Below are 27,461 nucleotides of genomic sequence, written 5' to 3'. Positions count from 1 at the left end.
GTGGCCTTTAATTTAAAAGTTGTCCGTGCTCTCAGAACCCCCCCCCCCCCCTCCCCCTCCCCTCCTTCTCTGGGCTTAGAATTAACAGCAGATCTCCTCCCTTTCATCGTGTACCATCCTGTGTAGAGGAAAAAAAGAAAAACATCTGCTTGGGAACAACCAAAGCAGGAACACGCTTGAAGAAGTCGCTCAGCTATGGAGGCTTATTAGAAAATGTACAGAAAAATGCACGGCCAGTACTTGGGAGTGTCAAACCCAACACAACCCTGACATAAAATCGATTCAGAATGAACTTTCTTTGGGTTGTGGATGAGATGCCTGGCGGGTTGTGTGCATTTGAGCAACACGCTCTCCCTCTCCTAATTCCAGTCAGTGTTTCTGTCACATTCTGCGTCTGATTTATATGTCTGGCAACAGTTTTTAGTGGGCCTCGCTAAAATTTTTAAAACATGCCTGGCTCACTTCATCTGTGCCTGCTTTTATTACTCCATATTACGGGGCATGTAGATAGGGCACCGCTATTTTGCCGTGCCAGCCCAGCAGCAGGCATTAAAAGATAACCGATATTCCACTCTGCCATCTGGGAAAGATTCGCCCGTCCGCTCGTTAAATTCCATGAAATCAGCACAGCATTCAGTGTGATCTACAGCTGTCACTAAACATTGGTAATGATGTGAGAAATCCAATTGAGGTGAAGGACAAATTGGCAAGAAGATGGAAGAATGACTGAGTGAGTGTGTTCGCTTTAAGTGGCGAACTGAAGATTTCGTAAAACTTCATTTTAGAAAACAAGCCTCTGCATTGTCTCTCAATTTGAACTCATGAAACGTTCCCTTTTGGCTGCAGCGATCTCTGGACTGTGTCCTTAGGTTTGTTTTATGACTTTCACTGATTTTAGGTCATTGGTTCCCAACTTTTTTTCTTGAGGGACCCACATTTCTACCACTGTACACTTAGGCAACCCCCACCACTCTCTGTACAATACAAAAAAAAAAAAAGCCTCACAACACACGATATGTAAAATACAGTTTCTTTGTTATATTCTGTAATGAAGAATTCCTTTTCTCTGAGGATAAACTCTTTGGGCTTACATACCATTCCAGGGTGTTTGCAGACTGCTCCAGCTTGCACAGATCCAAACTCTCCTTTGTCCGTTTTTAACCACAAAAAATGCATTTCGCTCTAATCTTTACTGAAGTTTCAGTGAAGCCATATTCTATGTAATACTTTTGGACTCTGCTGCAGACTATATATATATATATATATATATATATATATATATATATATATATATATATATATATATATATATATATATATATATATATATATATATATATATATATATATATATATATATATATTTTCTGATGGTCACTCAGACCTTATCTGAGGCCACTGATGTGTTTCTCCTCACTATCTTGTCGTCTATGAGTAGTAAGCTGAGTGCCTGTCATCGCTCACGTTTCATTTCTTGTTTTCTTTTTGAGGTTTTGACTCTGTCTCTGGTGTCAGGCTCCTTGACTTACCCTCCTCGTGTCTGATTGCTGTTCCCTGCCCTGATGTGTTTCACCTGTGTCTGAGTGTGTGATTGCCTTCACCTTGTGGTTTTGGTATATATTGTGCGTCTTCTGGTTGATGGTTTGTCTGTGTTTCTGCGTATGTAGATCTCCATTTGTCTCAGTCTGTGTTCAACTTTCTATTGAATCATGCATGTCTCCTGTGATCTCCAGGATTTTATTCGTCGGGATTTTTGGCATTCAGTTTGCTCCAATAAAATGAGCGTTTGCTCCGCCAATGCCCCTGGTAATCATTTGGTAATTTTTGTTGAATAAATGTTCCTAACATGTTCTAACTTGTTCATGACTATTAAAACAAAGTTTAAAGTAATCAGATCAGCACACGTTAAACAATTACTGTAATGTATCCCTGCAACATTAGATGATACAATCCAGTGGTTGTGCAAGGTGCGTGTAGTGCTAAACAGCTCCTCGATGTCCGATTCAATACATTATGCCTCTCATAATTCAGAATAAAAGCTTTTTCCATTATTGAAGCACACATCAAAAAGATTCAGTCTTCGCTACTCATTCCTCACTTCATTCCAGGAAGAAAAAAAAAATCATATTTTTCCCTTAAATAAGCTACAAATCCAGGCTATTTTATATCAAAGCTGTTTAAATCAGCTAAAATATAGAGACAATAAATAACAAGTCCATAATGCAGCAAATCCCTCCTTGTCATGGGAACAGTAATTTGTTTAGCCTTGGCTGGCATGCAGCTTCTAATCATTCAAGCCCACAATTTAATACATACCATCAATTCCGAACTTTGTGGATTTGTTTGCATGAGTGAAAATTGCCCCGTGTGGATTGCATTACAGGCCACTGTGACTGTTTGAGATTAGGTATGATGGGGTAAGCCTATTTCGTGTGGGGACTCTCATATTTGATTTAATGGGTGCATGGTGAACTAATCATCGTCACCGAGAGGGAGGGACGAACCACTCCGAGGGCTCCACTGAAGGGAAGGGGGCCCGATCCCTACATAGCAGATTAAAAGTAGGATTAGAGTGTAAACGTGGTTTTCCCCGTGAGCAGCCACAAATGAAGACGGTTCAAACCGACGACCCCACACTTTTTCCACAAGTGTGCAGCGTCCCGAGAAGCAACGCTCAGGGAGTTTCTCTCTCGTCTTTGCGGCGAGCCTTCACAGTCCCTTGTTAAATTTCACTTGAGCCTTAATTGATGGGAGCAAAAATTGGAAGGGATCTTCAAATATCCATTGTAGCTGTGTGCAAATTGGGGAACTTTTCTCGGGATTTGGGATTAAGAACTTTTACAATAGACTTTTATGACGTTGTTTTTCTGGACTGGTTTCAGCAAATGCTATTCACGCCCACAAAACACCAGCTCCAGTCAGCTTTTTCTGAGCCTAGATTGGAGGATTGTAAACAATCAAAGTTTATAGAGAAACTTGCGCTTGGTTGATGAGGTACAAACTGCCACACGGTTGCCAAATAAATGGAAAGCTTTCAACACTAAAAATAAAAGAGCGCATTCATATCTTGTGGAAACTCCTCTGGAGAAGAATCATAATTTTTTTTTATTTGGCTGTGTTAACATCTGCATGCAAGCAGCGCGCCTCAATCAAGTACTTTGAGTCGAGTTGTTAAATAAGTGTTCGGCAGGACGTTGCCCATTTCGCTTTCCACCTGCCGCTTCAAACAAAGTGTAAAAGCAATGTGTGAATGAAAAAAAGGTTTGCACCTGGGCTTTACGCATTGGTTGTTTTTCATTTGTGAAAGACTCCATTCATTATTCTGCAGGAATGAATCAGATTTTCATACTTTGATTTTTCTAAATATTACACCTCAGATAATGATTTTCGTCATAGTGTTATTCACAGATAAGGAATAATTGAATGCACTGTCATAGCTTATCAATCCAGTGAAGCCCTTCCACCTTTGTCCAAAAACAAAACCAAATCCAACCATGTGAGTGCGCCTCTCTTTTATGTCATATGTCATATGCATCTCCTCTGACTCAGTCCTTCCAATGGCTGTGTGAGCTGGTGGTGATTATTTTATTTTTTTTCTAAGAATAGCTGCACCACAGTCCTGTCTGGTGACATACAGAGCTGCACGCAAGGCGCAGATTCACGAATGGTCATTTTTCTGACAGACGTGCACTGCCAGCCTGTAAAACACTTTCACATGTTGGAACTTCTACTGATAAATATCATTTGAAAGAAATTACAATGAAATCTATTTTTGGCCATTTTGAGACAAATCTCAACCGCTGTGATACATTTTGTTTGAAGGCAAACAGATCGGCACAGATGATTTAATCTGGAAATACATGTTTTGGAGTCTATGGTTTGTTTGGTTTTTTCATAAAAAAAAACCCTAAATAAATATACCCTCCCTTCAAGACCCAGGTAGGTGTTGGCTACATGTTCATGCCTGTATTCAGTTTCAAGTTGTCTCCCAGGAGAAGGTGAGATTTAACCTAATCTCCTCAAGCAAGTCAGATGACTCAAGACCAAAGTTAGGGATGAACTGATGCTACTCACAGAAGTTCTAGTTTTTCTCCTGCAACATATTTCAATTGGCCTGTGACAAAGGATGCCATACACTTAACTGTTGATGTATTTTGCTGTTATCCTTCAATACCCTTTAGAGATACTCAAAATGTAAGTGAACAGAGATTTTAGGTAGATGTTTTGATTCGTATTCATAATGTTGCACAGTGAGGGAATCGTCTTAAGCATTCATTCGTCCTTCAATCGCAGGAGGCGGCCCGGGCTTCCAGTACAAAACAGGGCCAACACACAAAGAAACACGCAATCACACATATTGGCCATTTCGAGTCCACATTACACAAAGCAAGCATTATTTTGAGCAGTTCAGATCTCTGTTTTTTTGGCAGATATCTAACCTCAATCTTGAGGAATCAATCCTGCCATCAGGAGACTGTAAGCTGCAAAACACGTTGATGCCAGGTGTAAAAACTGCAAATATTCATCCTGTGCTGCTTCGGAGGCTGAGGACTGTCTGAGCTGTCGCGTTATTTCTTAACGCATCTTCACCTCGAACCTGTGCACAGTACAAAGCGGCTCTGTGAGGCTGTACTCTGATCTGCTCTCTTTACAGGAACGTAGCCCTTAAAGCTCCGGTGTTTGGCTCCGTTACCACCTGGCTTCGTTCCACGTTGTGAATGATATCATGTAAGACGGAAAGACTGTGTTCCCCATGTAATCCCTCTCCCTTGAAAGCATCAAGTATGACTTCTCAGGCTCTTGTTTGATTACAACGTGCAGGTCAATGTGTTGAATGTTAAACCAGAGCTGCACTTGAGCTTTGAAGCTATTGTTAAAACCTGTGAGAGCGTAATACCTTCAGTCACACAGGGACAATGGACAGTATGATTCATGCCCTGCAACAGGCGACACCTGTGAGCATACGACACACCGTGCACCGCTCCAACTCAGTGATAGGATTAAAAAAAAAAAAAAAAAAAGAGGCCATGAGAACATTTCCCAACTCCAAAATCTAATTGAATCTGTCATAACTGTTCTTATGATGGACACATATAACCCCTGAGTGCCCAGAGGGCCAGGGCTTGGCACTGCAAGTCTGGGAGATAGAATGCCCTACAGGTGCAGGAAGATGATGTATACTCAGACTCGGGTTACAGCAGACTGGCCTGGGACAGGTTGATGGAGGCTCTGATTGATCCTGAAAACAGAGAAGCCTGTGGGAGAACTGCAAGCGAAGGTGGAACAGAAGTTAAAGAGTCCAGGAGCCGTGTGGTTTGTGGTGAAGACACGCAACTTGGGAATCCAAAATACATACGATGAGCAGAAAGTTAGTTGTTTTACAAAGTATGAAAGCATATCTGGGGAAATCAATTCTCTGCATTGAACCCATCCTAGTTAATCCTGAATACGCAGACAAGGAGTGCTGCTGCAGTAACGCCTGGGGAGTGATTGTGGTTCAAGGGTGTGAGGGATTTAAACCTGCAAACCTGCATCCATCAAGAGATGTCAGATAGACAACTGCAACCTGAGTGGATGGAGAAAAAAAAGTTTCTCAATTTGGTTAGTTGGTTTCAGCATCCCTCAATTGGATAAAGCAGCATAGAAAGCGATAAATATTATATTGTGCTTATGTGTTTTCAGTACAGACAAGATTAACTGTGAAAAAAACCAAAGTGCATTACAGGGCTTGTTTGTGTGAGTGAAATTGCAGTCCATCATAAAGGTTTTCTGCTGTAACTGGGCGGCACATAATGTATTGCGTGTGTTGCGATATTAAGTGAAGCATCAATATTGATGAATCGCTGTGGACATTTATGGTGTCCTGCAGTTTGTTTCCACTGTTACATTCGTCCAATATTCATGTCAACGTGCCGGCCGTGATGGCTTGTAATAACAGCAGAATGAGTCAATTATATATTCAAAATAACTTTCTATTAATATGAACTTTATTGCCATTTGCTTTTCTTCATATTGAATTATTCTTTTTTTTTTTTTTTATGGAATCAGTGTTTTGAGAAAATCTTCTTGTTCTCGTCTTTTCTTCAGTTTGGAGATTTGCGGGTTGGGTGGGTCCCAGAGTAAGCTGGCCTTGGCATTATTGAGTGTGGGAATGGCTGCTGTAGGAGGAAAACACATCTCTACTAATTCAACAAACAACAAAATATGTTTCGAATTTAAGCAAATCCTGTGATTATAAGTGCCAAACCATCTCTGCTCTAAACGTCCTCAATAATATAACTATTTTCTCCACTTGAAGACATTCAAGGATAAGTGCAGTTGACGTTTTAAACTTCTGAAGAGTACACCACATAAAGTCAGATTATGCTTGACAAAGATTTAGAGGAAATGACTCCGATATGAGATCAATTATATGAAACCGAGACACGATTTTTTTAAAAATAATGAAATTCCTCTGATGTCAAATGTCACATGAATTATCATGAGTGGTGATATTTTTACTAAATGTCTCACGCAATATCGCCTGTATTGGTTTTGTTTTAACTGAATAAGGTCATATTATCTCTGAATTGGCAATATTAGTGAGTTCTTGTGCATTCAATGCTGACCAACAAAAAGTCACCTTTTTATCATATATTGCTGCTGGAAAAAAATATAATTTGCAGTATAGAGGGTGATGAGTACTGAGATTTTTACAACTTTTAATTGAATTTGCCCTTGTTCATTTATTGATATGATTTTTAACCAATCATGTCACAGATTAAATCTCGAGTGACTTTGACAAGATACTTTATTATTACTCTACTCACTTAATATTAATGTTCCAGTGCAAAACTTAACTGAGTTTGTGATTGCAAATTGTATTCACTCTGTGATTATTCCCTTTATATATCATCCAAGACTAAAATGGCCCACAGTGGGTTCTCGTTATACAATTTAAAACTCTTCAGCAACTTAACAATTAGTGCCAAATTAGTGTGAGGCATTTTTTATGCGGTCTCTTGTGTTTGTTGCATGCCCGTTGATTTACTTGGAGGAGATATTGATGCAGAAGTGAATAAGTGGGGCCAAGATTCAATAAAATATCTTTAAATCATATGAGTCACATCCAAACTGCATTGTCTGAAACGCGTGTTTGTATGGTATAAACTTCAATAATGGATTATCAAAATGGACATTCTCACAGTTCCAACCCATACTTTCATATGGACCTTCGCTCCAGAATTTCAGAATTCCATAATCTTTTATTACTAGTTTGAATGTTTCTTCTAAAACACAGTTCATCCAGACAATTACAAAGTGTATTGTATCCTGAGAGTGCAATGCAAATCAAGTGTTTAGGTCCGTCTCGTGCAGATGGTGGAGCACTGCCACCTGCTGACCCACAGAGATACTCAAACTTAATCCACTTCACACACTCTCTTGTGTCACTTGTTGCATTTATCCCTCCTGTCTGTCCACTTTAAAGTTCATGGTGATCACATCCTCGATCCCGGCCTGCAGCTCGTCGTGCTCCTGCACAGAGGACACTCCTTTGGGGGTCCCGGTCAGGATGAGGTCCCCCTCCTCCAGGGTGATGAAGTCGCTGATGTAGCTGATGAGATACGGGATGGAGAAAATCATCTGCGAGGTGCAGCCGCTTTGCCGCAGGTGGTCGTTGACCTTCAGCCACAGCTTGACGCTGCCCGGGTCGGGGATGCGCTCCTTGGGGATGAAGTCGCTGACGGGGCAGGAGGTGTTGAAGGCTTTGGCCATGGTCCAGGGCAGACCTTTGGACTTACACTCGTCCTGGATGTCCCGGGCCGTCATGTCCAGGCACAGAGCGTAACCGGCCACGTGCTCCATAGCGGCGGCCTGCGGGATGGACGTGCCCCCCTTCCCGATGACCACCCCCAGCTCCACCTCGTGGTGCAGGTTGCTGGTGTAGACGGGCACGAGGATCGGGGAGCCCTCCTTCACGTAGGCAGAGGGGGGCTTCAGGAACACCACGGGCTCCGTGGGAATCGCGTTCTTCAGCTCCTTGGCGTGATCCGCATAGTTCCTCCCAATGCAAATGATCTTCCTGCCCCATTCCCAGAACCGAGTTATATTCCGAGCTGTCATGGTGAAAGCAACCTTGGAGTGGAAGCGGTTTGAGGCGCTACGAAGCAGAAAACTCCAGTTTTGGCAAAACTTTGACCCACAGACACCAGATTATTGACCTACGGCAAGCGAGAAGGGGCAGGCGCCGAATTCATGTGTTATACCTAAAAGTAAAGGAATTCATCAATAAAAAACAAAATAATTCATTCAATCACCTCAATTTTAAATAAAATAAGTACACAAATTTTCAAAGCTACGTAAATGATCAACATATTCCCCTGTATAGCTATATAATGGTCCATCGACTCCCCCTGAGTTGATTGGTCGAGTCTGCGGAGGGCGAAGTTGAAAAGAGGACAGAGGCGGAACTGAACCCGAAACAAACTTTTCTGGTTATAAATCGGAGAGACTACGGCTACCGTTGTTATGTTATTCAGGTCGCTGGTGGGGAGTGCCTGCACTCTAGTAGGAGCTGTGACCGCCGTTAAATTCGGTAAATGTTTAATCTGGTTTTGTTCTTTTTTTAGCATGCATGTAGCATGTTAGCTTCGCGTCGGGGTTGAAATTGTTACCGGTTATTTACGTGTTTATTACCTTTGGTCGTCTTAAAGCGAGAGCCGTCATGTCAACACGGCCGGCCTGTCCGAGTAGATAAGGACCCCGTTACATAACCACGTCCAGGACCGAGGTGGAAAAGAGCGGATTAAGTTCTAGAAAACTGACACACGTTTACATGTAGCATTGAAGCTAGCCTTGTTTACATGGAAGTTGTCCCAGCTGGTAGCCTGCGCAAAAAGGCATTCGGTGTGTTTCTGAGCAACGACGGGGATGGAATAGACTCGTACGTTGCTTATTTCAAGCTGACATGGCTGGGTTTTTTTTGGTGAAATAATCGACCTGTGTCCTCTCCCGCAGCCCCTGTGGAAGTGAAAGCCCAGGCAGCCGCTCTCATTCACAGCGCAGTGAGGAAATCTTCTCTGGTGGAACAGACAAACATGAAGGTTGAACTTCTCCCGGCACTCAGTGACAATTACATGTATCTGCTGATCGATGTGGACTCCAGAGAAGCAGCTGTGGTTGACCCAGTGGAGCCAATAGTGGTGTGTGCATCTCTATACTTTTATTCACACACACACACACACATGCATATATAACTATATATATATATATATATGTTTTTAAAGGATTCCAACTTTGTATATTCTGTATCATATTTTGCTAAATCATTTGGAAAAAAAACTGGGTTCGAAATGGTTGTAATTCCTCTTGTGCACCTGCCAGCGTTGTCGTTCATTGTTTTCAAGCTGCTAACAAGAGAAAGCGTTCAGATTCACACAGCGTTTCTCATAAAACATTCCAACGAGAGGCCTTCAACTCACATAGTGGTCAACGCATGACGATTGCATCATGCACTTTGGCTACACATTGATGATAATAATCTCCTTGCATCACCACGCCTTAAAGGTGCCCGGTCAGACTGAGTTATGATGACTGTGCAGTTTAGTGAATTCACTCCCCTAAAGAAAAAGAGTTTGAAATGATTCAAGTCTTGTAACGGGACGCGTTGTCCTGCTTAGAAATAGCTACTGACTATAGGCACAGCCATAGTTGTGCCACTGAAACATTTCTATAGAACTAAGCGGCTGACAGAGAGAATGCCTCCACATTTACGCCTCAACCAGCGGCTTGAATCATCGATATGAACCAGAATAATGTTTACACCTGTTGCACTTGATATCACAGCCAGGAACTGTTTCCCCAATCTCACAATATGTGGATTTAACTTGCTTTAAAGTGGAAAATTGATAAAAGAGACATCCATTCTGAGCTTGTTTATGTTATGTTTGATTTATTTTGTGTATAAATATATATAAAAAAAAAAAAATCAAACGCTCTCTCTGGTTTCAATAGGTTATAGAAGCAGCCAGAAAACACGGTGTGAACCTCACGACTGTACTGACCACCCATCACCACTGGTGAGACACTTGGGTTCAATGTTAACGGATCTGCCAGCCCAAACACTCCAAAAAAAAAAAACAACCATGCAGTTACTAAACTATTATACTCTTCTAAAACTACACCTCCTGCTTTCAGGGATCATGCCGGTGGAAACAACAAGCTGTTGAAGCTGATGCCCAGTCTGAAAGTCTGCGGGGGAGACGATAGAGTTGATGGTCTTACAAAAAAAGTTTCTCATTCCTCCAGTTTTAAAGTGAGACCAACTATTTTTCGACAGTCTTCTTATTAGCTCCAAAATGACTGATCTTTGCTTCATGATGTATTTTCTTTTTCTTTTTCTTTTTTTTTAAGCTTGGATCACTCAATATCAAATGCCTTTTCACGCCGTGTCACACGACCGGTCACATCTGCTACTACGTGACCAAAGAAAACGGCACAGAGCCTCCGGCTGTTTTCACAGGCACGTATTGTCACGTTCACCATTTTCACTGTTTGGGGATTTGTTCGGGTGTCTGTGCGATTCGTCCGATGCAGTCACTGGAGTGCGGCCTGCAATGAGCCCCTTGTTTTCCTCCCTCGCAGGGGACACATTGTTTGTGGCGGGTTGTGGTAAATTCTTCGAGGGCACGGCAGAGCAAATGTACAAAGCCCTGATTGACATTCTGGGAAACCTACCGCCTGAAACGGTAGATATGCATTAACAATTTATTAAGAAGTTCCAGATAAACTGATATGAAGAGGAAATCTAGAAGTCGTAATCAAAATTTCTACTTGTGTTTATGAAGTTTGTTTATTTTGTATGACTTCTTTTTCCAGCGTGTTTACTGTGGTCATGAATACACCATCAACAATCTGAAATTTGCACGCCACGTGGAACCAGACAATGAAGATATTAAAAAGAAGTTAGCATGGGCAAAGGTATCAATCAACATCTCCCATTGTTCTCTGAGTGCTTTGTCAAGTTGTTGGTTTTTTTTTGTGGTTGTTGTTGCATGATTATTAATATTTACGCTTCATATTTCTGTAGGAGAAGTGCAGCAATGGAGAGCCAACCGTTCCATCCACTTTGGGTGATGAACTGACATTTAACCCTTTCATGAGAGTGAAGTACGTACCGATTTGTTCTAGTAACGTCAGTGTTTGGGCATGCGAAGTGCAGCGTGACTCTTATTATCGATGTTCTCTTTCAGAGAGAAGGCCGTTCAAGACCACGTCAAGCAGACGGACCCAGTCGAGACAATGAGAAGCCTCCGGAAAGAAAAAGACTCCTTCAGAGTGCCCAAGGAGTGAAGCTCTGAACATTGCAAGCTGTACATTAATTATATAGAAAACACCTGCATTTCGTTTTTATTATTTGAAATGGATCAACTCCACTCATTATCTTATGGTACATTAAGAGTAACGTGCCTATAAACTTACCTGGGTTTGGTATGTTTGGAGTTTGGAGGAATGTTTCCCCATCAATCAGATGCTTTACAATGAGAATTTTAGTTTGGAAACTTGTAAATTTAAAAAAAAAAGTTTTAAAGTCTATTTAGTATTACGTTGTAATATATTTATGTACAAACTAAGGTCTCAAGTGTTGGATTCTTGAGAAGACAGACAAGCACTTACCGTAAGTAAAATATGTTGTAATATGTGTACAATACGTGCTTTAATACTAAACAATAATTGTAAAGATTTGTGTGAATGTTTAATTTTGACACAAGAATGTTTTGTTTTGCAGTTTGGTTTTATTTGCCTGCTAGTTAATAGGTGAAATGCAGCACAGCTGGCTATTATTTTTTTTTTTTTAATCATTCAGAGATGTGTACTTAATAGTGTCAACATTAGATGTTAGATACGATCCTACAAAGAATATTGCATGACATTCTTTGGACAAAACCAATAAAACATGATCAACGTGAGCAACAAGAAATCTGCTTCCAAACTGATTCCACTGATAAAAAGTAAATGGCCTGATTAGTGCCGTTCTCATTTGACTATTTAGCATTAACCATCTATTGTTGATAAACATTTCAATCAGACTTTGGTCAAGTGTGGTGCATCTCTGCATGGAATTTGTTGTCAGAAATTACAGATGAGAATAAAGTTACTCACTATATCAAGTCACCCATGTAAATCAACTTGTAAAACAAATGAGATGAAGAGATGAAATTCAAATATTTAATTGTGATACGAATTTTGTTTAAACAGTGATTAAAAAGGAAGTTTGTGTATTTGTTTATTATTGTTAATATTATTGATGGTTATTTAAGTGATTTATTATGATTATGAATATTCTGAAAGGCGGAGTTGAACGTTTCCTGCTCGATTACAACGCCTTGAGATTTTGTTTTGATAATATCGCGATGACTTCTGGGTTTGGTCCAGTCTGCTCAGGGTGCAGAGATGTAGAAGTTAACCTCAAGACTTTCTGCCTCGGACAGGATCGATCAAGGATTTAATCAGACGCAGTGAATTTGAGGTATCCGTGTTGTTTACAGAATGTTGATGCGGAACACCGTGTTGGAATTATCTCGTCGACGCTGACTGTAAAGTTAGACTTCTTCTGTCTGAAGGGTCGTGCGCTGGGTTGCGCGTGCGTGTGCCATGAAGGTGAAGGTGATCTCCATCCTGGAAGACAACTACATGTACCTGGTGATAGAGGAGCAGAGCAAGCAGGCTGTGGCCGTGGACCCTGCTGTGCCGCACCGGGTGAGAGTCTGAGCTGTACTGCAGTTTGTTTGGTGAACCACCTTCATATTATTCACCTTGATGACGGTCAAAAACCGGTTTTGAAAGTTCACACACACACACACACACGTGAGTTCGGAATCTGTATTTACATGCACAACAATGAGTTTCGCAGATGCAACAATAGATCAAATACACATTTTATTATGGATTACCTGGAATTGGCTCCAGTGCTCAACAACAGTATTTACCAGAATGGATGCATGCATTTTTTGATGAAGAAATATTAAATTTATTTGATCTTGTTGTTTGACTACATTAGACCTGCAGAGGCAAATGCGCACACATCTCCTTTTTCACCCAGATGTGATGTGGACATCAAGATATAGTCATACACCAGTTACATTTAGATTAAATGAAATTTTGTAGGGATTCATATGCAAAAGTGAAGAACACTCAAACATTAATTGTTCTTCAACAGTGAGATAGATTTAGCAGTTGTAATGTGACTTCACAAACTGAAAGCATTGTTTTATCTGCAGGCACTGAACTTTAAAAAGCTTTTCACATATGAAAACAGTTATTTGATTCTGTTGAACGTGTTTTGGCAGCTGCTGGAAATAGTGAAGAGAGAAGGCTTGTCTCTGACAGCTGTTCTCACCACACACCATCACTGGTAAGAGACGTTTTTCGGGATAACGTTAGGATTGAGATAGTTATATAAATATCACTGCTACCAATGACAAGTCATTTATTTTAATGAACTAGCTGAGTGGTTGTTCACCAGGGACCACGCTCGTGGTAATGAGGCTCTGCTGAAGGAGGTTCCTGGCCTGAGGGTCTATGGGGGAGATGATCGGATCGGAGGCCTGACAGATAAAGTCACTGATGCTCAGGAACTGAAGGTACACTTTTTAAGTACAAGGACTCCAATATCTATTTTTGAGAACGTTGTTCAGTGTGTAACGAGAAAAGTCTAGTTTTTCCTCATGGTGTCTTTTTGTCTGTTGAATTTGTCTTTTTTTTTTTTTTTTTTTTCCCCAATTGCAGTTTAACTCCATCAATGTGAGGTGCCTGTTTACTCCCTGCCATACCTCTGGTCACATGTGCTACTTTGTTTGGGAGGATGAGTGCACTGATGCCCCCGCTGTGTTCACAGGTCTTTGTCCGTAAACATAAAGAACTGGTGAACCAGTTAAAGTGAAAACAAGCTTGATTTGTTGTCAATCCGCAGTACACTCATTGTAAGAGTTGTAAGAACACTTTGTGTGGCATCTATATTATGCGTTATGGCTCAAATAATTAAATGATATGATTATGAGTGGCTAGAGATATGAAACTGTTGACTATCAATTGTTTGTGTTTTGTGGGCGGATAAGCAGTAACCTCTGAATTTGTCCTTTCTCTTTGTTGTCAGGAGATACTTTGTTCATTGGGGGATGTGGCCGTTTCCTAGAGGGAACGGCGGAGCAGATGTACCACAACCTGACCCAGGTGCTTGGCTCCCTACCCCAAGACACGGTCAGTCGAAAGGGCAGAGATGTCGTTAACAGCAGCTGACATGACCTCAGATAGGACTGAGTCATAGTGACACTCATACAATGAAGTGATTGAGAAACAGTCTGGTGGCTCTGATTTATCCCCCCCTCTTTCAAAACAACTTGTCAATGGTTTAAAACCCAGAAAGGTACCGCGATACGAGCAAACCCATCACTTTAAAGGTGCGATATTTATTATTTTTGTAACTCAAAATAACCTCAAATGGTTAGCAGAACGAGTCAAAACAGGTCTAGTGTCATCACAAATACAATTTTGTGACGTGTTGCTAGTATTTCTACCAAAATCAGCAAGTTTTACAATTAACCACATCCAGTTCAGTCCTGCAGTGCAAGTCTGCTCCACTAGATGGAGTATTGAGTCACGCAAAGAATCATCAGAAGGAAGAGACAATATGTATTTCACATATAGTGTGTCATGAGGGTCCTTCAACTTCTTTGGTTAATTGTAGTTTGTGTGTGTGTGTGTGTGTGTGTGTGTGTGTGTGTGTGTGTGTGTGTGTGTGTGTGTGTGTGTGTGTTTGGGGGGGGGTTCCTAGGTTTACAATGGAAACCATTTGCAACTGGTGTAGTGCACTAATCAGCAGGTGCATACCATGAACCCAAAACCGACTGGAGATGAAATGACTCAACACTGCCACCTACTGTAAGATTCAGGATTAACATACTGCCCCTTCAAATGAGTGTTTGTTGTTTTGCAGAAGGTGTTCTGCGGCCACGAGTATACGATCAAGAACCTGAAGTTTGCCATGTTGGTAGAACCCGAGAATGAAAAGGTTAAAGAAATGCTGAGCTGGGCCAGGGTGAGAAATATACTGAACATTTCTTATTTTATGACATTCTCAAGAACAAAAAAAAACTCAGCTTGGTCTGTCAAAGCATATGTATTGATGATGGAACTATTTAAAGCATCTGGTCAACGCGTGGGAATATGAGAAGATAAACTTGTTGCAGGGAATTAAGTAATTTCTTTTTTTTTTTGTCCTCTAGAGCAAGTGCCTGATTGGTATATAAGCTGTTTTATGTTTATGCTTCACATTGAGGAGACTGATTGTTAGTTGTGTTCATAGAACAAGGAGTGCAGTGCTCAACATATCAAATATTATTCTTTAAACACAGATAAATATTGTCGATATCACTTTCCTCCGGTTCCTTACTCTACGTTTTGCGTCCGTAGGCACGAGATGATGACGACAAGCCGACAGTGCCCTCTACCCTGATAGAGGAATTTGAATACAACCCTTTTCTTCGACTCTCGTGAGTTGAAAAAACACATGGATTGAATTTTTGTAACATCAGGATAGCCCAAGTGAAATCTTTCAGGTTTTCTTCTATTAAGAAGCTTTATTTTTTTAATGTTTTCAGTGTATTTCTTGACCTAATGTGTATATTTACCACATATTTATACTATGTAGGTTATATTAAGTACCGTATATGGAATTATAATTCACTTGATAAATCAGTGATTTATGAAAGATGATTCCTCCATCACAGTTCCTGTTATGCATGAACCTAATTGTCCATTGTGGTTTTTTTTTATAATCCAGGGAGGAAGGAGTGCAAAAATTCACTGGAAAGACGGATCCTATAGAGGTGCTGAGGGTCCTGCGGAAGGAGAAGGACAACTTCAAGAAGCCCAAGGAGAGACTTCCTCCTCACGCCATGTTGGCATTGGAGTGGGGGCTGCTGAGACCCTGACATCCAGCCCATCTACTGAATGACTGTTTGGAGCAAGACGCGAGATTGTAGTGCGGCGTTTGTTGCTTTAACTCTTACTTTTGACTCTACTGCCGGGTGTCGGGTTGGCCCTTTGGTTGGCATGTGTGTCTATAAAGTCTGCACAGAAAAAGGTCAGTTTAAAACTACTTCTTCAAAGATATTCTTTCTGTAAAGTGAATCATTTTAAAGGCTGGACACCCAGTCTTTGATGCATTAATTGCACATGGTAACATCGACTAACAACCGTTTGATTTCCTTGATTTGTACCTTGTTTCCTCTGTAAAGATTAATTTAGCTAAATATGGAGAAACTTATCAATTTAATTTTTTTTCTTATATCTGCTGTTGAAAACTTCATACCTGTAACACATGGTGAAAAATACCACACATTGTACAACAGTATGAATGTAAATTGCTGCTTTTCATTTCAAAGTTGATATTCACATTGTAAAAAAAAAAAAAAAAAAGTATTTTCCTGCAGACCAGTCAAGATTGCACAATAAAACATATCAGTCTGAATCCTAATATATTAGTTTTCATTTCTGAAAAAGAACAAAAACAGCTAAACAGAGGTACAGTTAAATAATGTCTTTATTCTTATTTTTAAAAATGTATTTACACATCATTAAATTAACAAGGAATGATTATACTTTGGATTACTGCAGTGTAACAGGTGCCACAAACAAATGACACACAAAAGTTTGACGATATTCTCATATCATTAATGTCAATTTGTCAGGGCCTTGCTGGCACACAGCCTTCTGACAAACCTTAGCTAAATACCTGAATTTTACAGATATTGACCTTGCTAGTGTTGAGTTGTTTTTGGGACGGTTTTGTTTCTGTCTGTTGACAAATGAGCACGCTGCAAGCAAGCCGAACACGAGCCTTCGTCACCACTTCATGGCGAGCCCGTTGGTCATCTTCTCCACAGTGTGGTACCGAGTGTGGAGCAGCTCCTTGGCCTTTTCCTCCCCCACACTGTGGAGCCACGACCGGTACAAGTCTGCTACTCGACTGTCGTCTTCTGGCAGCAGGGGGCGCTCTGCTTTGTACAGCTCCTCAACCTTCTGGAGAAGCTCCTTAGGGTTCTGTCCGTCTGAGGGCTTCACCTGGCCACCGCCGTTGAGACAACCTGAATAATGATGAGGAGAAAAAAAAAAACTAAATGATTGCAATATTCCGTTCGGCTTATCGGTTATTGTACATACAGCATCTTGTGCCTCACCTGAAGGACAGGCCATGACTTCGACAAAATGGTAAGGCGACTTTCCCCGCTTGAGCTTCTGCACCAGGTTCTGAATGTTGCGGAAGCCGTAAGTTGAAGCGAAGCTCAGCTGAACGACGCCATCTTTCTCCAGAGTCACCTCCTGAAAGTCTTTGTTCCTGTCACGTTACACAGAAAAATACAACGGAGAAGGTGGAATCAATAACTTTTAGACAAAAAGAATTCAGCTCCCGAAGTTCAGATAGCTCACCTGAGAGTCTTATATGTGAGCTCCTTCACCTCCTCTCCAAACAGTTGCTTGGCGGCATACGAGAAGACATGATGGAGGTAACCTCCTGACCCACTCCCTGCATGGCTCAAGAACTCATCTCCAAGTACACTGCTAAACCTAGGTTAAAAAAAAAAACAACAAAAAAAACAACCCACATAGCATTAGTAAAAGAGGGATTTTATAATTATTTTAAGTCAGGAAATCAATCAAAAAAAAAAAAAGATGGGACAGAACTCACAATGCATCTGGAGCTGAAGGCTCCAAATCCTTCAAAGACACGTTTTCCTCCTGGAGCATTTTCTGAACCTCTCCTGTAGCGGACAGGAAAGTTAATCAGACAAAGGATCCGAGATATAAATGTGCACCAAAGGTGTTGTGAGAATAGGTTTTGCACCAGAGGTGATGACACAGTCCACTTCTCGGGTCTCTGCGTTGTTCATGTAGAAATCGGACCGTGAAGCCTCTAGTTTCTTGTCAAAGCAAGGCATGACCGCCACATGGTAGATCTGCTGTGGACTCAGTCCCTAAAATACACACAGCTCAATGGTTACCCATTATTCTCTTTACGTTTCAAAATATATAACCACACACCAATGCACATTCACAGTAAACACTATACCTGCTGTTCAGCAAAATACCCTTTCACCAGAGAACCCATCATCTGCTGTGGGGAGCGAGTGGTACTGATATATGGAAGAATATAATCCCCATGTGTCTTCTCAGCATAGCAGATCCAACCTGGATATAACAGACATGCACAATACAAGGTTTGAGTTCTGATTAGCTGGTTGGAGCAACACACTTTCTTCCCTTCTGGGGCGTCATTCCCAGGTATGGCGACGCATATTACTGTTTGGAAACCACCGGAAAGTAAATTTTGCATAATATGACCACTTTAATAATGAGAATAAGTTTCAAAAGAAGAGAGAAATACCTGGACAAGCAGATGTTAGCATAGGCAGGGCCTTTTTGTCCTGTTCTTTCCTCTGAAATCGCTCCACGAACTCTCTCCGACTCTCCAGTAAGCTGAATGTGCGACTGAAGCCAGTGTCGAACACATGATGAACCCCTGCAACAGCAATAATAATAATAATGAAAAGACAGCAATCATAAGATACCTGCAGCGAAAACCCAAGGTTAGCGCAAAATACAACGTGCATATCCACACTTACCGAGGCTTTTGAAGAAAGAAGTGAGCCTCCTGCCTGCCTCACTACTGCTGAGGTCAAAGTGCGCTGCAAGAGAAGCTCTGGACTGTGGGGACACCGACACCACGACGATCTTCTGATCCGTCTCATTCGCCTGAGTGCGGAGACCACATTATCCTCGTGTGAAAGCAATGACCCGTTTAGCAAACAACAACAACGACAAAAAAATGTATAAGATAAACAAACATTTACCTTGTTGTGATGTAGGACTTTGAGGAGCTCCTCATGGCTCTGCTGTGCGATGAGGACGCTCTCAGCGGAGGTGATGCAGCCACTGCAGGCCAAACAATCATTCAGGGTGATCTTTGCTTTCTCCAGCTTCTGCTTCCCCCCGTCCTACAAACACGAATCACATTAAATATCCATAATAGGCCATGCAACTTCTACGCAGGCGTTATCACATTAGATTTGATACTCACCAAAGAGACTTGGACATAACTACCATCATCTTCTATCTGTATTTTCGCCACAGATTTCCCCTGTTTCTTCTCTACTTTGACAGGTTTGACACATTCCTACAAAAAAAATTAAAAAAGATTATATAAAAGACCAAACATAAATACCAGAGAGTACATTTATTGATCAAATGGGATGTGGAATATTATTGTTTCTTGTGACTTCCAAACAGATCCACGTAAACCCAGGACGGGCAACAGGACAGTAGTGTTTAAAGAGTATAAATATAACCGATTAAAACGCTGGTGACTAACTGTAGCTGTTGGGAGTCTAATTCTACTTATTGTGATTTCATCATCGCCGTCATTAGCAGCAAGCTAACCGCGTGCGACAAACAATCATCGTTAACAAATTTTACACATTTACAAGGCGATTATTTGGGTCCATATCAAACCACACGGATGTTTAAGACCAAACTAAACTCGTCGCTGTCTTGACTAATTCTGGACCGATCAGATAAGTTGCGAAGGTGATTCAGCAGCTTTTCCAGCAAGTTACTACATTTTCATACATAAAGTGAAACTTAGCGTTAAAAACATCCCTCCGGAGAAGAAAACATGTACTACCACGAGTTGAAATAGCGTATTTATCCACCTGAGATGGAGTGATATAATCATCGAGATCTGTCAACTGCAACACACCGCTGAAGTGCGACGCCATTTTCACTGCCGTAAAGTGTGGGTTGTTTACTCTCGTGTCGTAAAGTCAACAGAGACAACCTTGTATTCGATCTGGGTTTTATGTTGGGGCTTTTTCTTTTGTTTATTCTATAAACTTATGGCAAGAAATTGATTTTATAAATATGATACTTTCTTCTTATCATTATTTATTCGGGTGACAGGTACAGGTACAGGAGGGGGGCAGGTATAGAAGGAGGCTGCTGGTAATCACAACAGCAGAGAAGATTGTTGGCTGCCCTCTTCTCTCCCTGATAAAAATTGACACATCCTGGCGCCTCGGCAGACCAATAAATAGAATCAAGGACAGCTCACACTCTGGTTTCCACCGGCTGGACCTGTTGCCCTCTGACAGGCACTACAGGTGTATATCAAAGCAACCACAAACGCACCCAGAAAGTATCTTTCCCAGAGCCATAACCATCCAAAAATCACACCTTCAGTGATTCACACATATTCTGCACATCAGCAAAAGAAATCTCCAGTCAAATATCTATAAACCTATTGCTATATTGCAATTTGTTTTGTTTTATTTCACAATTTTTGTTTATTCCATTTTATTCCCTGCACTGTGAGAAGAATAAGTCTCAAAATAAATAGTTGTACATATAATGACAAAAAAAGGCTTTCTGTTCTATTCTATTTTTAACATCTCCATCACATGCAATCCTGTTCCATGTTATCTTATCATTTTTCTTATATGTACAATTTGTTAACTTTTTTACACTTAATAGTTGTAGATTTATTTTGAGTGTTCAATTGATTGACTGTTTTACACTTTATATATTGTATTATTTGAACAATTTTATCGACTTTCTTTGTACAGTTTTTAATGATGCACAAAGGGAGGAACACCAGTAATTTCATTATTTCTGACATGGCGACGTTGAAATATATAATTCAATTTCAGTTTAAGGAAAACGTTTAAATAGGACATTTGTGCAAATTGTATTCACTTATTGATCGTGTTTGATCCTTTTCAGCGCGTGGGAATGGACGTTCGTACGTACGTACGTCAGCGCTCTTTTGTTGTTATGACTACGGGGTCGTAAATCCGCCATGTTTTCCTCCCCGTAAGCGGCGTTGCGACAGAGACGGAGAAGTCAAACGACATGAATGTGGAAAATAATCATACGGCAGAAGCGGAGAGGGAGCAGTCGAGGGAAGGCACCGAGACGATCACCATCCAAACCACTCTGGGAGATGAAGGTTTGTCCTCAAAATGCAGCCACGAGTCCCAAATCTTTGTCGGCGGCAGCGTTTGGGCCTTGGTCACTTTCTACGTAGTGAAATGTCGCGAGCGGCTAGCTGTCGTTAGCAAACTGCGGCTAGTTTTTTACCCAAACAAATAACTGTTTTGAAAAGTTTCCACCAACCGGCTGCAGGCTTAAAGCGCAGATACCCTGCTGGTATTGTTTGTGTGATTATAATAATAATAATAATTATTATTATTATTTTTTTTTTTAGACGAAGATGTGCACAAGTGTGGACGCTGCCAGACCGAGTTCTCCACACTGGAAGCGTTTATCCAGCACAAGTTGCAGCACAGCTGCAGACGGGCGGAGGCGCAGGAGGTATGGCCTGGAAAGTGTGCACAACTATTCTCAACAATACACTGATAACCAGATGGCAATGGTTATGCATATATATATACATACATACATGTATGTGCAGGTTAATGCAGCCAATGGAGGTTTTTCAGAAGAGGGAGCCGCAGGAAACCCATCCCCACATGAACCAGCCAAGATCACTCATGGTAAATCACCGGAGACTTGCCACTTATGTTCGAAATAAAGGGTGTCATCCAGTGATGTCAACCAGTGATGTCCTGTCCTATCTCTGGTTAGTCTGTGTGATGCATGTTATTGGACGTAGCTCTATAACAGGGGTGGCAAACATAAGGTCCATGAGCAGAAACCAATTCTATTCAACTTTCTTCATATAGCACCACATACAAGACAGTCATTTCTAGGTGCTTTTAACATGGAGAACCCCAACAAATCCACATGAGCAAGCATAAGCGACGGTGAAAAGGAAAGACTCCCTCTAACAGGAAGAAACCTTTGCAGAACCAGGCTCAGAGGTGGCAGCTTTCTGCTATTTCAGTTGGGGTGAGAGGACAAAGGAGAGAAAGGGATTGGACAGACAGACTGATTGAGATAGGGACAAAGACCCCGGTTCGGGTACAGGACAGGGAAACACACCCTGGTTCGGGTTGAGGGTAAGAAACAGACCCACAAGAGGTTCCATTCCGGCCCCCAGCACCAAAAAAATTGGAAAAATGTCAAAGAAAATATTAGGAGAAGCGTCTCGCTGTATTCTGCACCAGAAGGTATTAAAATTGGCCTTGTGTTGAGATTATAGTGATTTTCAATTTTCATCACATTTACTCGGCAGTACAACAAAGGAGAACTTAAAGATTACATTTAAAGGTTATTATGCTGCTATTTCGGTGGTCTGGCCCACACGAGATGAAATTGGGCAGTATTTTGCATCTGAACTCAAATGTGTTTGACACCCCTGATCTGCAATAACACTCCTGTATCTGATCAAATTATACTAAAGCATGTTGGAGCAATGAGTAATGTAGTATAATAAATCTGTTTCACCTATAAAACAAGTTTAGGATTACTATCACTGATCATTGAATATATTACGCATTTTTTCCAATCCTTAGTCAACATTTTTTTTTACAGTCTGCGAATTTGTTCTCAGCTCCACCTGTTTTTTTTGGGGTTTTTTTTACAAATAAGAAAGCAGTGGTCTGTTGGGTCGAGGTCGCAGGAAGAAAACCGCCTCACCTCGAGTCACCCACCTGTCCGACGTGCCTGAAGGATCCACGTCTGACAATCCCGACAGTGACAAACCTGTTTACAAAGTCAACCAAGAGGGACGTTACATCTGCCAGCTGTGTGAAAAGACTTTCAAAACTGTGAGTTGCATGTTTGCTGTGTATGTGTGGGATTGGTGGAGTTAAATTTGACCAAGTTTATCCTTTTTGTTTTTTTATTTCATTTTCATATTGCAGAATAACAACTTGCGGACTCACCTGAAAACTCACAGCGATCAGAAGAATTTCTCATGTGACCTTTGTGGAACGTCTTTTCGCACCAAAGGTTCCTTGATTCGTCACAATCGTCGTCATACTGGTAAAGCGAATGAGCCTAAATCACAGAAGTCTGTTGAATTTTTCTCGTTTCTGATACGGTGTCACAAATTCAACTAAATTGTAATCCAGGGTTGTTGTTTTTTTTTTTTGTCGGGTGGGGGTTCTATTCTCTTCCAGATGAGCGACCGTATCGTTGTACCCTTTGTGGCCAGTCATTCAGAGAGTCCGGTGCTCTCACCAGACATCTGAAGGCTCTCACGCCCTGCACAGAAAAGATACGCTTCGTTCAATATAAGGAAATCCTGGTCAGTAAAGATGGTGTGCAAAAAGGTGAGATTTCTTTAATTTATTGTATCTGTCCAGTCAGTTATTTAGCCTCTTTAAATTATGTAATTAGTTCAGAATTGGTTTTTGGAATGACAGTCCATTGAGATTATTCACATTTTTCAGGAATCGAAGCCGAGCAGACATTAACAGCCAGCCAGCAGCAGTTGGTAGTTGTGGAGCAGCAGCCACAGGAGGAGGAGGAAGAAGAGGAGGAGGAGGAGGAAGAGGAGCAGGAGGAGGAGGAGATGGTGGAGGCTCAAACTGCTGTGGTCAGTGTGGTAGAAACTGGCTCTCAAGAGGTTCTTCATCAAGTCCACTTCACAATGGAGGTGGATGGAACAACACAGGAGCAGCAGGTGAGTGTGTACAGTGCGGGAGCTTACATGTATGGCGGTGTATTCCTGTCAAAGTGTTTTGAGTGCAAATGAAATCCACGAATATATGAGCGCCACGAGCGCAGCTCAGTCGGCCGCATGCGTAACTGTACTTTAGCAGAACATAATAGTTGCGGTCAGTCAGGCTCACATAAGACATATTCTTTCTTTCTTTAGAATATGTATTAAAAATTCAGATTTCCCTGTGATTCTCACCAGCCGTGGGTTTTTTTGGTGGTCAGGTGGTGGTGGAGCAGTCTCAAGCAGAAGCTCTGGCTGCCGCCGCCGCAGCAGGGGACAACCTCATCTGTCAGGCTATTATCAACTCCGGCATCGCACTGGGGACGGAGGAGACGGTGGTTGAAGAGACGTCGCAGTCTCCCGAGGAGATGAATAAAGTCGTTTCTGGCCGCCGCGATTCGGATGACGGCATAATTGAGATCCAAGTTAAAGAAGAGTTTGTGGAGATGGACGAGGTGGGTTTAAAAACCTGCAGTCTGCACATTGTTCCAGGACTCCAAATTGTCTTTCCACTCTTAGAGCATGTTCTTTTCCACGTTTTCTTTTGTAGGGAACAGGGGAAAGTAATAATCGAACATCAGCAAAATTGCACAAGTGTCCACACTGTAACCGCTCCTTCAAGGGCTTGAATTATTTCCGCTTTCACGTCAAAGGCCATTTAGGTGAGTTGTTGCACACGGGACGAATTACTGTATTTCCCCCCCCCCCTGTAAATAATTTTTTCTTTTTTAAAGAAGTGTATTTATTTGTTTTTTCAGATACAAACAAAAACAAATCAGATACATTTTTATAAATATTTTCTTTGTTCCGTATGTTTTTTGATTCTTTTATGAAGGTTATAAGCCCTTTAAGTGCACACTATGTCAAAAAGAGTTTTTGACTGGTTACTTGCTGAAGAAGCATATGGAAGTGCATGTCAGTGAGAGGAGATACAAATGTGGCGAGTGTGGGAAGCTTTACAAAAGCATCGGCCATGTGCGGGAACATATGAGGGCACACTCCGATGAAAGACCCTACCACTGTTTCAGATGCAACAAAGGATACAAGACCAAGGTGACTTTTGAGTTTAATTCACTAAAGTGAAATCTTTGAGTTGATTTCTTTCTCTTCACCGTCGTCTCCCAACGTCTCTCTGTGCCTCGCTCAGAACGCTTTGCAAGTACACCAGCGCACGCACGGGGATGAAAAACCGTACGTGTGTCGGTTCTGCCTGAGAGGCTTCAGGGAGAAAGGCTCTCTGGTCCGACACATCCGCCACCACACCGGAGAGAAGCCTTTCAAATGTCCAAAGTGTGGACGCGGATTTGCTGAACACGGGACTCTCAATAGGCATGTGCGTGCAAAAGGTGAGGACGACGGACGAAAACAAGACTTTGAGAAAGGAATTATGCTCCTGGCTGATCTAATGGTGCCTCCTGCTTCCCACCAGGAGGCTGCCATAAGGACGACTCGAGTGAGCAGCAAGGGGCTTTAACGGAAGAGCAGGCGTCGGTGGAAGGTCTGGCCACGGCGGCCATCATCTCGGAGGATCCTCATGCGGTCCTGGTGGAGTTTTCATCAGTGGTGGCAGACACACAGGAGTATATTATCAAGGTGATGACTGATTACAAGCAGGGCTGAGAGACTACATGGCCTCTCTTCTATATCACACCTGTTAGATGTTCAAAAACAAGCTGTTGATGTGTTACTGTTTCAGATCCAAATGTAAATGCCTGGAAATGAAAGTCGTGATGTTTTTAGATTACAGCGAAAATCGATAAAGGGATTGACCTCATTGTTCTAATACTTTAGAAAGGGAGTCTAGCTGGAGCCCTTCTCTCACTACTGACACCCGGCTTTATCCTGGCCTGTACTCTGTTGCTCAGTGTTTAATGTGTACCAGAAGAATCTTTTAAATACCAAATGATTTCCACCAAAATACCAATGAATTCATGAAATCTTTGCTTTTTCATGTCCTCCAGACTCAAACAGAGGAGGGACTGCAGGAGGAGGACGTTACGCTCATCCAGGACGGCCAAAATGAGGTCAGTATGTACACCCGCAGCACAGAAGGGAACACATTCATCATGGTGTTGGACAATCTGATGTCTCAAATGGCGATTTGAGACATGTATGTATTAAATTTTTTGCATGTGATAATTAACGGTGTTGCACCATTTCCACAAAACTTCTCCCTCCCAGATGGAAAACCACATCATGAAAGTGGTGCAGCAAATCGTCAGCCAGTCGCAGGGCGCCGGCGGCACGGGCAGCCACCAGATCATCGTGAGAAATGTCGCCGTGAACGAGGACGGCCCGTCCGTCTCCGACTGCGGGGACACCATCACGATCGCCACGCCCGAGAGCCTGACGGAGCAGGTAGCCATGACGCTGGCCTCCGCCATCAGTGATGGCAGGCTGCTGGCCACAGCGGAGACCATGGAGACGGCGGAGGGAACGGTCACCATGGTTACCACGGAGGAAGCAGTGGAGGAGGGAATACAGATGGTGCAGCAGCAAGAGGAGTATGTCATCACCTCCCCAGAGGAGGTGGAGATTGAGACTGTGGTGGTGTGATCAAAGAGGACACTAAATATTGACTGTCACAGCTTTAGCGTCAACTACATCTGTGCAGCCACTTACTGTAGTGATTATGAACTTCGTGTGAATGACTCAGTTCCAAAACGACCGCCAAAGTGCTTATAAGACTTATCAGAAGTATAATGGCACACAAAAAAAATATGTGGAAAAATGAAGTGCACATGAGGATTAGTTTAAGTGGTACCAACTGAGTGTGTTTTGCCTTCAAAAAGTTTTCTTTTACTACCTAAAACAGCATTGTTGTGTTACCTTTTTCCACTTTCTGCTTTCTAATGTCAGGGTCAACTACTGTGTACTTTTTACCTCAAGCATCAAGTGATGGATGTGAAGACTGACCCCCCCCCACCCCGTCAAATCTACATCTCGCGCCTTTCTGTGTGTGAAACTGCACACAATCCAGTGTTACTAGTCTGAGCCGGTCGATCAAGATGCATTTATGGTCGTGGCTGGTGAACAAGTGCTCACGTTAGCAGGGTTTGCATCCAATAAATGCTATTTTCATACAGTTTTGACTTTTCTTTTTCATTCTCTCAAGTGCACCCTGTTCAGTTGGTTTCTCACGTCTTTTTTTTTTTTTTTTTTTTTGCTTTAGTATGAAGGTGATCTATTGTCTCAGGAGATCATGGACTGCTGTGAAAGCACTTGCAAGTGCAGCACAGTAGCTCCTGCAGCTCCCTCTAGGACAAATGAATCCATTGTGCTTGCACTAATTCACACACGGTGAACCTGTCTGAGTTAACCTTTTTGCAAATTTGCTTTCATCAGTAATTTGCATCAGCTGGAACACTGCTGCACAGTGTGTGTGTGTGTGTAACCTTGAGCCGATCTGCACGCTTCAGCTCTCAAACTGGTGCTCCAGTACCGAACCGCTCTAATCAGAGAAGTGTCCCTGGCTGGTACACCACTCAGTTTCTGGGTCATTTCTCAGCCCTCTGAGAGGGCCTCGTGCACACGAGCAACAGAGGGAGACAGAGAGAGGGTGGGAGTGAGTGAGAGGGGAAGGTATTTATAGAAAAATGGGGCTTCACAGTACCTTTTCTCGCAAAGAACCATTTCAGGACCAAGTGATCGTGTCCCAGTTTCCTCAGCGTCGCTCAGCCATAGGGTTTGGACCGAGGCTGAGGCTGGATCATCTCACCCAGGATGGAGAGCCTGCTTTTCAGGCGCTCTCCCCTGTCCTCCGGCCCTCCCTGCAGCCCCAGGCTGCTGGTTCTCTGAT

At 42.1% G+C, this 27,461-nt stretch overlaps 5 protein-coding genes across 6 annotated transcripts; 3 read left to right on the top strand and 2 right to left on the bottom strand.

Moving 5' to 3' along the window:
* Positions 1-6,044: 6,044 nt before the first annotated feature.
* fahd1 (fumarylacetoacetate hydrolase domain containing 1) lies at positions 6,045-9,050 on the bottom strand. The gene is made up of 2 exons (XM_080488898.1): positions 8,677-9,050; positions 6,045-8,246 (listed from the first exon to the last, which is right to left on the bottom strand). Exon 2 carries the CDS (start codon positions 8,101-8,103, stop codon positions 7,441-7,443), a length of 663 nt encoding a protein of 220 aa, XP_080345024.1. The 5' UTR covers positions 8,104-8,246; positions 8,677-9,050; the 3' UTR covers positions 6,045-7,440.
* LOC308125266 (hydroxyacylglutathione hydrolase, mitochondrial-like) lies at positions 8,396-12,266 on the top strand. Its single transcript, XM_080488894.1, has 9 exons — positions 8,396-8,575; positions 8,998-9,182; positions 9,994-10,058; positions 10,177-10,294; positions 10,393-10,501; positions 10,624-10,727; positions 10,858-10,959; positions 11,069-11,148; positions 11,232-12,266. Exons 1-9 carry the CDS (start codon positions 8,509-8,511, stop codon positions 11,329-11,331), a joined length of 930 nt encoding a protein of 309 aa, XP_080345020.1. The 5' UTR covers positions 8,396-8,508; the 3' UTR covers positions 11,332-12,266.
* On the top strand, positions 12,140-16,514 carry LOC308125267 (hydroxyacylglutathione hydrolase-like protein). Of its 2 annotated transcripts, none has more exons than XM_080488895.1 (9): positions 12,140-12,508; positions 12,603-12,738; positions 13,329-13,393; positions 13,505-13,622; positions 13,768-13,876; positions 14,135-14,238; positions 14,975-15,076; positions 15,451-15,530; positions 15,821-16,514. In XM_080488895.1, exons 2-9 carry the CDS (start codon positions 12,634-12,636, stop codon positions 15,969-15,971), a joined length of 834 nt encoding a protein of 277 aa, XP_080345021.1. In that variant the 5' UTR covers positions 12,140-12,508; positions 12,603-12,633; the 3' UTR covers positions 15,972-16,514. The 2 variants fall into 2 exon arrangements, with proteins under 2 accessions (XP_080345021.1, XP_080345022.1); XM_080488896.1 differs by having other exon boundaries at positions 12,395-12,508; positions 12,586-12,738.
* Positions 16,395-19,827, bottom strand: narfl (nuclear prelamin A recognition factor-like). The gene is made up of 11 exons (XM_080488893.1): positions 19,749-19,827; positions 19,118-19,213; positions 18,891-19,034; positions 18,663-18,792; positions 18,425-18,559; positions 18,110-18,228; positions 17,885-18,014; positions 17,729-17,801; positions 17,470-17,607; positions 17,220-17,377; positions 16,395-17,126 (listed from the first exon to the last, which is right to left on the bottom strand). The coding sequence occupies exons 1-11, from the start codon at positions 19,812-19,814 to the stop codon at positions 16,885-16,887; spliced, it is 1,431 nt and encodes a 476-aa protein (XP_080345019.1). The 5' UTR covers positions 19,815-19,827; the 3' UTR covers positions 16,395-16,884.
* Positions 19,828-20,922: 1,095 nt separating this feature from the next.
* e4f1 (E4F transcription factor 1) lies at positions 20,923-26,747 on the top strand. Its single transcript, XM_080486960.1, has 14 exons — positions 20,923-21,040; positions 21,299-21,405; positions 21,506-21,587; positions 22,585-22,763; positions 22,860-22,980; positions 23,118-23,270; positions 23,391-23,623; positions 23,884-24,117; positions 24,213-24,324; positions 24,498-24,715; positions 24,810-25,008; positions 25,092-25,255; positions 25,624-25,686; positions 25,844-26,747. Exons 1-14 carry the CDS (start codon positions 20,944-20,946, stop codon positions 26,216-26,218), a joined length of 2,337 nt encoding a protein of 778 aa, XP_080343086.1. The 5' UTR covers positions 20,923-20,943; the 3' UTR covers positions 26,219-26,747.
* The last annotated feature ends 714 nt before the right edge of the window (positions 26,748-27,461 follow it).

The sequence above is a fragment of the Lipophrys pholis genome (genome assembly GCF_963383615.2).
Source record: "Lipophrys pholis genome assembly, chromosome: 19".
Classification (NCBI taxonomy): Eukaryota; Metazoa; Chordata; class Actinopteri; order Blenniiformes; family Blenniidae; genus Lipophrys; species Lipophrys pholis.
The sequence above is the reverse complement of the archived record's forward strand: the minus strand, read 5'-3'. Positions and strand labels throughout refer to the sequence as shown.

Coding starts and splice junctions, on each gene's coding strand:
- LOC308125266 (XM_080488894.1), top strand. CDS start 8,509: ATGTTATTCAGGTCGCTGGTGGGGAGTGCCTGCACTCTAGTAGGAGCT. Junction 10,728..10,857: donor GAAACCTACCGCCTGAAACG/GTAGATATGCAT, acceptor TTCTTTTTCCAG/CGTGTTTACTGTGGTCATGA. Junction 10,960..11,068: donor AGAAGTTAGCATGGGCAAAG/GTATCAATCAAC, acceptor ATATTTCTGTAG/GAGAAGTGCAGCAATGGAGA.
- narfl (XM_080488893.1), bottom strand. CDS start 19,814: ATGGCGTCGCACTTCAGCGGTGTGTTGCAGTTGACAGATCTCGATGAT. Junction 18,015..18,109: donor GGTATTTTGCTGAACAGCAG/GTATAGTGTTTA, acceptor TGTGTATTTTAG/GGACTGAGTCCACAGCAGAT. Junction 17,127..17,219: donor AGTCATGGCCTGTCCTTCAG/GTGAGGCACAAG, acceptor ATCATTATTCAG/GTTGTCTCAACGGCGGTGGC.
- LOC308125267 (XM_080488895.1), top strand. CDS start 12,634: ATGAAGGTGAAGGTGATCTCCATCCTGGAAGACAACTACATGTACCTG. Junction 13,623..13,767: donor CTGATGCTCAGGAACTGAAG/GTACACTTTTTA, acceptor CCCCAATTGCAG/TTTAACTCCATCAATGTGAG. Junction 15,531..15,820: donor AACCCTTTTCTTCGACTCTC/GTGAGTTGAAAA, acceptor TTTATAATCCAG/GGAGGAAGGAGTGCAAAAAT.
- e4f1 (XM_080486960.1), top strand. CDS start 20,944: ATGAATGTGGAAAATAATCATACGGCAGAAGCGGAGAGGGAGCAGTCG. Junction 21,588..22,584: donor ACCAGCCAAGATCACTCATG/GTAAATCACCGG, acceptor TTTACAAATAAG/AAAGCAGTGGTCTGTTGGGT. Junction 23,271..23,390: donor TAAAGATGGTGTGCAAAAAG/GTGAGATTTCTT, acceptor CACATTTTTCAG/GAATCGAAGCCGAGCAGACA.
- fahd1 (XM_080488898.1), bottom strand. CDS start 8,103: ATGACAGCTCGGAATATAACTCGGTTCTGGGAATGGGGCAGGAAGATC.